The sequence below is a fragment of the Salvelinus alpinus genome, chromosome 31 (assembly GCF_045679555.1).
Source record: "Salvelinus alpinus chromosome 31, SLU_Salpinus.1, whole genome shotgun sequence".
NCBI lineage: Eukaryota > Metazoa > Chordata > Actinopteri > Salmoniformes > Salmonidae > Salvelinus > Salvelinus alpinus.
Window position 1 is genome coordinate 8,277,868 of NC_092116.1, and position 9,509 is coordinate 8,287,376.

Sequence of the window (9,509 nt, forward strand, 5' to 3'; positions counted from 1 at the left end):
TGCTCCAAATTGCGTAGTTCTTCGACGAGAACACTTACATTTTGCCAAGGCGGAGATTAGTTGCCGAGACCGAGACAACAGTGGACGTATCAATTTAGTCTACAAGTGTAGGCCTAATGGCAATTACAGAATGTCATTACAATACACGTATGTGTTTTGTAACAGATGTCTCTTTCCATTCATCAAACTGCAAGTGCACAGTGCACTGTTGTGGTTTGGATGCTGGAATTATTTTGTGAGAGGATGAATGTGCGCGGGTAGCCTACAGGAGCAGCTTTTTGAAGTGAATGTTTGACAATCGGATGTTAACATCATGACAGGCTGTGTTTATGCCACATTAAAAGGTAATGCATGATTAAAGTGATATGACAAATCTTTACTAGGCCTAGGCTACTAGGCACACAGAGATCGTATATGAACTGAATAGGGATTGTGTAGGCCTATGTAATTCTATGATTAAACCACAGGAGGTTGGTGGCACCTTAATTGGGGAGGGTGGGCTCGTGGTAAAGTATGGAGCGGAATCAGTGGAATGGTATCAAATATATCAAACACATGATTTACATGTGTTTGATGCCATTCCTTTTGCTCCGTTCCAGCCATTATTATGAGGCGTCCTCCCCTCAGCAGCCTCCACTGGACATCTTGGCTATAAAAAAAAAAAAAGTATGCTCGAGCTTGGGTGTCCCGTAAGGTAAGAAATCTACTTTCACTCCTGTTTTCAGAGCTGATCTGATTGGTCAAAAGACCAATTAGTGGGAAAAAAATCAGAATTGGTATGCTTGTGTAAACGGAGCCAAAGATGGTAATTCTGTCACTTTATGTAATCAACGTGTGAACCCTTATCGCTAGACTAGTCTCACGCGCTCTCCTCATGGTAAAGCCAATATGGATTTCTGGGAAGGTAGGCTGATTATACTTGGAGAAAGATCCCACCCTCCTTCTCGCTTTGCCAAGCATCATAAAAGGTCCAAAGATCAAACCACCTCAGCATGTAACAAAAACAGTAGATGAGCAGGGTTTGCTGTCCAGTCTTACCACCACCACGACCACCAAGACCGCGCACCAGCCCGACCTACACGCATAGGGTAGAATTTTGAATTTGGGGATTTTTATCTCAAATGTTTAATTCTTTATCATTTCGTCTAATGTAATGACATAGCTATTGCTGTAGTTTTCATTATGATGTAGATTATATTTCTCTATTGAAGTCATTTTCATAGCTTCAACAACAGCATCTGGCATTGGTCTTAGATGTACGTTTCGATTCTGTGTAGATATTTCATACCATTGTATTGTATATTCAAAGCTTGCTAGTGGACTTTCAGTTTTTAATTAGGTGGTGCCATTTTGTAAAATTCAACATGTGAATACATAGTAATATCCTCAGTGGCCTCATTGCCTCTATTGTCAAATGGAATATTTTGTAAGGAGTCTACCTTGTCCATACAGGACTAAGGATGGAAACTTTCAAGATGAAGAGCATTCTGAAGGTGTCTAGTAAGTATTGTTCCCTATTAACAGTATTATATGTATATATTATAATATTAGATATGTTATACAATATTGTCTTATACATATATACAAAGCCTTCAGAAAGTATTCAGACCCCTTGACTTTTTCCACATTTTGTTAGATTACAGCCTTATTCTAAAATGGATTCAATATTTTTTTCCCCCTCATCAATCTGCACACAATACCCCATAATGACAAAGCAAAAACAGGTTTTTAGACTTTTTGCTAATTATATATCATGTTTACACAAGTATTCAGACCCTTTACTCAGTACTTTGTTGAAGCACCTTTTGCAGAGATTACAGCCTTGAGTCTTCTTGGGTATGACGCTACAAGCTTGGCACACCTGTATTTGGGGAGTTTCTCCCATTCTTCTCTGCCGATCCTCTCAAGCTCCATCAGGTTGGAGATTTGCTGCACAGCTATTTTCAGGTCTCTCCAGACATGTTCGATCAGGTTTAAGTCCAGGCTCTGGCTGGGCCACTCCTGCATTGTCTTGGCTGTGTGCTTAGGGTCGTTGTCTTGTTGGAAGGTGAACGTTTGCCCCAGTCTGAGGTTGTGAGTGCTCTGGAAGTTTTCATCAAGGATCTCTCTGTACTTTGCTTTGTTCATCTTTGCCTCGATCCTGACTAGTCGCCCAGTCCTTGCCGCTGAAAAACATCGCCACAGCATGATGCTCCCACCACCATGCTTCAGTGTAGGGATGGTGCCAGGTTTCGTAAAGATGTGACGCTTAGCATTCAGGCCAAATAGTTTAATCTTGGTTTCATCAGATCAGAGAATCTTGTTTGTCATGGTCTGAGAGTCTTTAGGTGCCTTTTGGCAAACTCCAAGCGCGCTGTCATGTGCCTTTTACTGAGGAGTGGCTTCCGTCTGGCAACCCATAAAGGCCTGATTGGTGGAGTGCTTCAGAGATGGCTGTCCTTCTGGAAGGTTATCTCCACAGAGGACCAGCGGGTACTTGGTCAACTCCCTGACCAAGGCCCTTCTCCCCCGATTGCTCAGTTTGTCCGGGCAGCCAGCTTTAGGAAGAGTCTTGGTGGTTACAAACTTATTTCATTTAAGAATGATGGAGGCGCCTGTGTTCTTGGGGACTGTCAATGCTGCAGAAATATTTTGGTACCCTTCCCCAGATCTGTACCTCGACACAATCCTGAGTCCTTCGACCTCATGGCTTAGTTTTTGATCTGACATGCACTGCCAACGGTGGGACCTTATATAGACAGGTGTGTGCCTTTCCAAATCATGTCCAATCAATTGAATTTACCATAAGTGGACTCCTATCAAGTTGTAGATACATCTCAAGGATGATCAATGGAAACAGGATGCACCTAAGCTCAATTTCGGGTCTTATAGCAAAGGGTAAAAACATTTTTGTTGTTGACTTTTCAAATGTATTCAATTTTAGATTAAGGTTGTAACGTAACAAAATATGGAAAAAGTCAAGGGGTCTGAATACTTTCCCGAAGGCACTGTAAATATGTGATCATATACAAATGAAAGCAAGGTTTGAAATTATTATGTTTTAGTCAAATATTCTATCTGTTTGGGCTTCTTGTGGTCAGTTTACAATCTACAAATTATTTGCAATTATGTTCCAGCCCCCTGATCTTTCACTCAAGAAAAAATCAGCCCGCAGCTTATCCCACTACAACAGGCTTAAATTTCAGGCGGTCTTTTCAAACAGCTCTTACACTAAAAGGACATTATCACAATCTTCCCAATTTCACAGTATTATTCCAACTTCATAGTGTGGAAATATATATAAAACACAGGAAATCACATTTTTGACTGCACTGGGCCTTTAAGCAATAACTCATTTGATTTAATTAAATCTGACGTAAAGTTAAATGTATACGCTTAGTTAAATCTGACTCTAAAATGTATGTGTGCCCCCCACCCCTCTTCCACTGTAATCTAATTGTATCACTATTTCATCTCCAGAGCTTAACTCCCAGCTGAAGTTGGAGAGCTCTACCCAGAGTCAATCCATTGGGGCGGTGCGCTGGAATCTTCCTGAAGAGGACCTCCAGGCCCACAGCTCAGCCCCTACCAGCCCCCGCAAGAGCAGTGCCCCCTCCACACATCGCTCATCGGTAGGCTACACACATGCACGCACACACACCTTCATCCACTCACAGCATCACATCAGCATCCAGTCCATCCCAAACACTTCCTGTTAAATTGTCTACTCTTCTACCTGTATATGTTCCTTTGTACTGTTTTTCTACCTTTACCTGCCTACCTGTTCATACTGTATGTGTGTGTGTGTGTGTGTGTGTGTGTCTCTTGTAGCAACACCCTCATCAGCATGGCATGAAGAACCTGCGCAGTCTACAGGAATGTGTCCGCTTCATCAACCACTGGAAGGAGCAGGTGGCCCAAGTCTGCAAGGTACAGTAGGACCCTGAAAGGGAGAGAGAGAGAGGGAAGGGGGGGGGAAGATATATATCTATAGAAAGAACAAGGGAGGAGGGAACAAAAGCTGTAACTGAGAAAGTTTAGAGGTACAAATGTATTTCCAATGTTAGTATGATAGTATTAGTGAGTGTTATTTTGTCCCTTATTTGTATTAATGCAAAATGTGCGGCGAAGGAAAAATAGTAGGACCGGCTTAGAGGGGCTGGTGTCAGTCAGCGCAGGCCTCCCAAATAGCATATGATATGAAAATGTGTTGAAATGCAAGGCGGGCCAGGTGGGGTTGGAGATATGGTAGGGAGTGCTGACCTGGCTTCTGGCCTCCCAGGCAGTAACAGGGTTACGTACACAAAAAACACTCAACCATCCCATTTTGAATTCATTTGATCCCATTTTGAATTTATTTGATCTAGTAATTTATTTGATGCCTAGTTGTTTTCGCCTTTTTGCAGGATTTTTTGTGTGTGAATCAAACCTATATTACACACACAATCCCAAGCTGTACTTTGTCAATGGAGACCACAGAATTTCTACACCATTGCTTTGCCTTTAAGATGATTGAGATGAGATAGCTATACACACTATTGAGAATGTACAGTATGGTATTGACCTGGTTGCTGTGTTGTCTTGTTGCAGAGTGGCAGTGATGCGGGGAAGGGCACCAGTAAAGGAGAGACCCCTGTGGAACTGAAAACAGAACACAGTCTGGAAGAGAGCAGGAAACTCATTGTGCTGTGGGCCAATGAGCTCAACAGCGTCGACAAGGCGAGAAAAAAACGAATACAGACTTTTTTTGTGTGTGTACTCGATCAAATGTTCGCTTGAAGTATCATAACTATCAATTCATCAAATTTATTTATAAAGCCCTTTTTACATCAGCGGATGTCACAAAGTGCTATAAGGAAACCCAGCCTAAAACCCCAAACAATGCAGATGTAGAAGCACGGTGGCTATGACAAACTCCCTAGAAAGGCAGGAACCTAGGAAGAAACCTAGAGAGGAACCAGGCTCTGAGGGCTGGTCAGTTCTCTTCTGGCTGTGCTGGGTGGAGATGGTACATGGCCATTAAGGTCAGATTGTTCTTCAAGATGTTCAAACGTTCATAGCTGACAAGCAGGGTCATTCAGAGGTCGAGACAGCAGAGAGAGAGAGTCATAAACAGAAGGCCCGGGACAAGGTAGCATGTCCAGTGAACAGGTCAGGGTTCCATAGTCACAGGCAGAACAGTTGAAATTGGAGTAGCAGCACAACCAGGTGGACTGGAGGCAGCCAGGAGTCATCAGGCCAGGTAGTCCTGAGGCATGGTCCTAGCGCTCAGATCCTCCGGAAGGGGATGGAGAGAGGGAGAGAGAGAGAATGAGAGGGAGCATGCTTCAATTCACACAGAACACCATAACTAGCTATTTTAAGTAAATTTATTCATAAATAAATTACGTTGAATTTGACTGAAAACCTTCAACTGTATTCCTCTGTGCCTCCTCAGCTGGCGAAGGCTAGGCCCTGGGTGCAGGAGAGATGTGAGGAGGAGGAGGAGGAAGAAAACAAGGATGGCGAGAAGGACCCCGATGAGGAAGTGCAGCAGAGGATCATGGAGTGGGCCAAGGAGCTGCAGAGCGCCTCAGAGGTGAGAGGTCAGCGGTGACGGGTCAAGGTCAAGGATACAAATGTATATGAGAAACAAAGGGACACTACCGAGGATGGAAATGGGGGAAAAACGGTGTTCCAAACTGATAGCAATTTGTATAACCTAGCATTCAAACAGCATTGGTTAACTGCTATCTGCAGATTTGCTACCAAATAGATACCATTTAGCATAAGGGCTAAAAAGTGTGATAGGACTGATAGAGATGACTTGGTATTAATGTCTGTCTGGCTATGTGTCTGTCTACACAGAGTTGTGGGGTGCAGAGCAATGAGCTAGGCAATGTTCTGCGTCTGCTGGGTCTGAGGAAGAAGAGACTGATCAACCTCCTGCCCTTACTGGAGTTCATTACTTGGTCACTGCTCAAGGAGGACTGCAAGGTGAGACGACACACACACACACACGCCCACACACACACACACACACACAAAAACACACAAGCAAACACAAAAACATACACACCTCCCAAAAAATGAAGGAAAAAGCTGTAAAAGTGGTCAACACTAAGTTAGAGAAGTAGTTTATTAAAGCTTTTCTCATAAAACATAACTCAGAATGTTATGTACAACTTCTTATTTTCTTAAGTCGTACTTTTGCCTGAATCCATTGTAAATTAGCAATATTTCCTCTTAAACGTAGATTGAGAATCAGCTATACAGTTATATAGTCTACATAATCAAAAATGCATACAGTGCCTTCAGACTCGAGGCACACCTGATTTGGGGAGTTTCTCCCATTCTTCTCTGCAGATCCTCTCAAGCTTTGTCAGCTCGATACACAGCTATTTTCAGGTCTCTCCAGAGATGTTAGATCGGGTTCAAGTCCAGGCTCTGGCTGGGCCACTCAAGGACATTCAGAAACTTGTCACGAAGCCACTCCTGCATTGTCTTAGCTGTGTGCTTATGGTTGTTGTCCTGTTGGAAGGTGAACCTTCGCTCCAGTCTGAGGTCCTGAGCGCTCTGGAGCAGGTTTTCATCAAGGATCTCTCTGTACTTTGCTCCGTTCATCTTTGCCTCGATCCTGATTAGTCTTCAAGTCCCTGCAAGCTGAAAAACATCCCCACAACATGATGCTGCCACCACCATGCTTCACCATAGAGATGGTGCCCGGTTTCCTCCAGAAGTGACACTTGGTATTCAGGCCAAAGAGTGCAATCTTGGTTTCATCAGACCAAAGAATCTTGTTTCTCATGGTCTGAGTCCTTGTGGTACCTTTTGGCAAACTCCAATCGGGCTGTCATGTGCATTTTACTGAAGAATGGCTTCCGTCTGGCCACTGTACCATAAAAGGCCTGATTGGTGGAGTGCTGCAGAGATGGTTGTCCTTCTGGAAGGTTCTCCCATCTCTACAGAGGAACTCTGGAGCTCTGTCAGAGTGACCACCGGGTTCTTGGTCACATCCCTGACCAAGGCCCTTCTTCCCTAATTGCTCAGTTTGGCCAGTCTGTGTGGTTTCAAATTTCTTCCATTTAAGAATGATGGAGGCCACTGTGTTCTTGGGGACCTTCAATGCTGCAGAAATGTTTTGGTACCCTTCCCCAGATCTGTGCCTCGACACAATCCTGTCTCAGAGCTCTACGGACAATTCCTTTGACCTCATGGCTTGGTTTTTGCTCTGACATTTGCACTGTCAACTGTGGGTCTTATATAGACACGCGTGTGCCTTTCCAAATCATGTCCAATCAATTAAATTTACCACAGGTAAAGTTGTAGAAACATCTGAAGGATGATCAATGGAAACAGGATGCACTGGAGCTCAATTTTAAGTCTCATAGCAAAAAGGTCTGAATAATTTTTTAATTAGCAAAAAAAAGAGTTTTCGCTTTGTCATTATGGGTTATTGTGTGTAGATTAACGTGGGGAAAAATGTATTTAATCAATTTAAGAATAAGGCTGTAACGTAACAAAATGTGGGAAAAGGGAAGGGGTCTGAATACTTTCCAAATACACTGTATACCATTTCAGCTCACAGTAATATGGTGGAAATGAAACTATTAAAGACAATTCTTCACCTACATTCATACACTTTGTCTGTGTTCCTATTTTCAGGGTGGCATTTCTCCGCTGTGGCTGTCAGCAAAGCAGTGCACCTGGAAGGCAGGCACTCCAAGATACATCCCTAACTCGGTGTGGAACTGGATGATCAGTGCATCAGGTAACTATCCGTCTACTTTGACACATGCTTTAATATGAACTATTAATACATTAAAAAAAGAATCACAGAAAAGAAGAATGAATAAAAGTATACATTTAAAGCATTTTCATACATTTTGCCCAAACCTTAAACTACAACAAAATATTGGTACTGCTAGGATAGAAAAGACGAAGAGTGGAAAATGGATGACAGAATGTTATTTAAAATGGTGAAAGTAAAACATGTGTAGCACATTTCAAAAAGTTGTCAACTCTCTCCTCCCTGTAGCCGATGTGACCTTTGACCCCATGACCAACCACCTGTGGCTCCAGCTCTCAGATGACCACCGCAAGGTCCAGGAGGGCATATCTGAGTCCAATCTGCCCTTCAGTCCCCAGCGCTTCGACGCCTGGCCTGGCGTGCTGGGCTGGGAGGGATACGCCTCCGGACGGCACTACTGGGAAGTCGACATAGCCAACAACGGCTACTGGCGGGTTGGCCTGACCACGGCGAGTGCCAAACGCCAGGGCCGCTTCCCCATGAGCCCCCAGACGGGCTACTGGACCCTGTGGCGCAGCATGCACCAGTTCTACGCCTGTACCAAGCCTGAGACGCCCCTGCCCCTGGGTCTGGTGGCCCGCCGGATGGGGATCTATCTAGACTACGAGGAAGGACAGATCTCCTTCTACAACGCAGAGACCAAGACCCACATCTATACATTCACAGGCAAGTTCAAGGAGAAGCTGTACCCGGTGTTTGCCCCGCTGGACGGACGCGCACTCATCACCATCATCTCGCCACACAAGGTCTCTACACTTTGAAGACATCATGGGTCTTTGGTTAAGAGATTCTCCCCAACATAAGCTGACTACAGACCTGGTTTTCCTTTGCCTTTCAATCACTGGCTTATTTGGACTTGGAAAACCAGCTGTGTGGAGTGGACTCTGGTTAATCAATAATATTCATTGATCAATGAAGTACCAAGAATAAGAGAAAACCATTGGAGAAGAGTTTGAGCAGTTGACACTTTGACCTGCAAAGCCTTGGGTTGAGCTTGGGTTTGCCCTGTTTCGACAACAGTTGGCTTAGACACTTCTGTATGGATCTTAGGAGCTGTATGGGAAGAAACAAATAGGAAACTTCATACCCTAAAATAAAACAAATGAATTTGACAAGCTAGATTTAAACAGTACATGTCTGAAAAGCCCCCCTGTTTTAATACGTAAAAGAAAAAATCAAAATACTGTATATAAATTGCATTATAATACTGAAACAGCTAGCTAAATGGAAGATGGGAAATGTATACTGAGGAAATCTTACTACAATATATCTATATATTGCAGTGTATCTATTTACCTATATACAGTATCTATACCTTATGTCTTCATATATTTATGCACTTTCATAATATGTATACAGTGCCTACAGAAATTATTCACACCCCTTGACTTTTTCCACATTTTGTTGTGTTATAGCCTGAATTTGAAATGGATTAAATGTCGATTTGTCACTGGCCTACACACAATACAATACAATGTCAAAATGGAATTATGTTTTTAGAAATGTTTACAAATTAATAAAAAATGAAAAGCTTGAGTCAATATGTATTCAACCCCTTTGTTACGGCAGTTCTAAATAAGTTCAGGAGTAACAATTTGCTTAACAACTCACACAATAAGTTGCATGGACTCTGTGTGCAATAATAATGTTTTTTGAATTACTACCTCATCTCTCTACCCCACACATACAATTATCTGTCAGGTCCCTCAGCCGAGCAGTGAATTTCCAACAGATTTAACCA

At 43.1% G+C, this 9,509-nt stretch overlaps 1 protein-coding gene across 1 annotated transcript; it reads left to right on the forward strand.

Moving 5' to 3' along the window:
• The first annotated feature begins 786 nt into the window (after positions 1-786).
• Positions 787-9,309, forward strand: LOC139561185 (nuclear factor 7, brain-like). Its single transcript, XM_071378131.1, has 9 exons — positions 787-1,088; positions 1,453-1,500; positions 3,460-3,611; positions 3,811-3,909; positions 4,570-4,698; positions 5,417-5,557; positions 5,827-5,955; positions 7,624-7,729; positions 7,997-9,309. Exons 2-9 carry the CDS (start codon positions 1,461-1,463, stop codon positions 8,527-8,529), a joined length of 1,329 nt encoding a protein of 442 aa, XP_071234232.1. The 5' UTR covers positions 787-1,088; positions 1,453-1,460; the 3' UTR covers positions 8,530-9,309.
• The last annotated feature ends 200 nt before the right edge of the window (positions 9,310-9,509 follow it).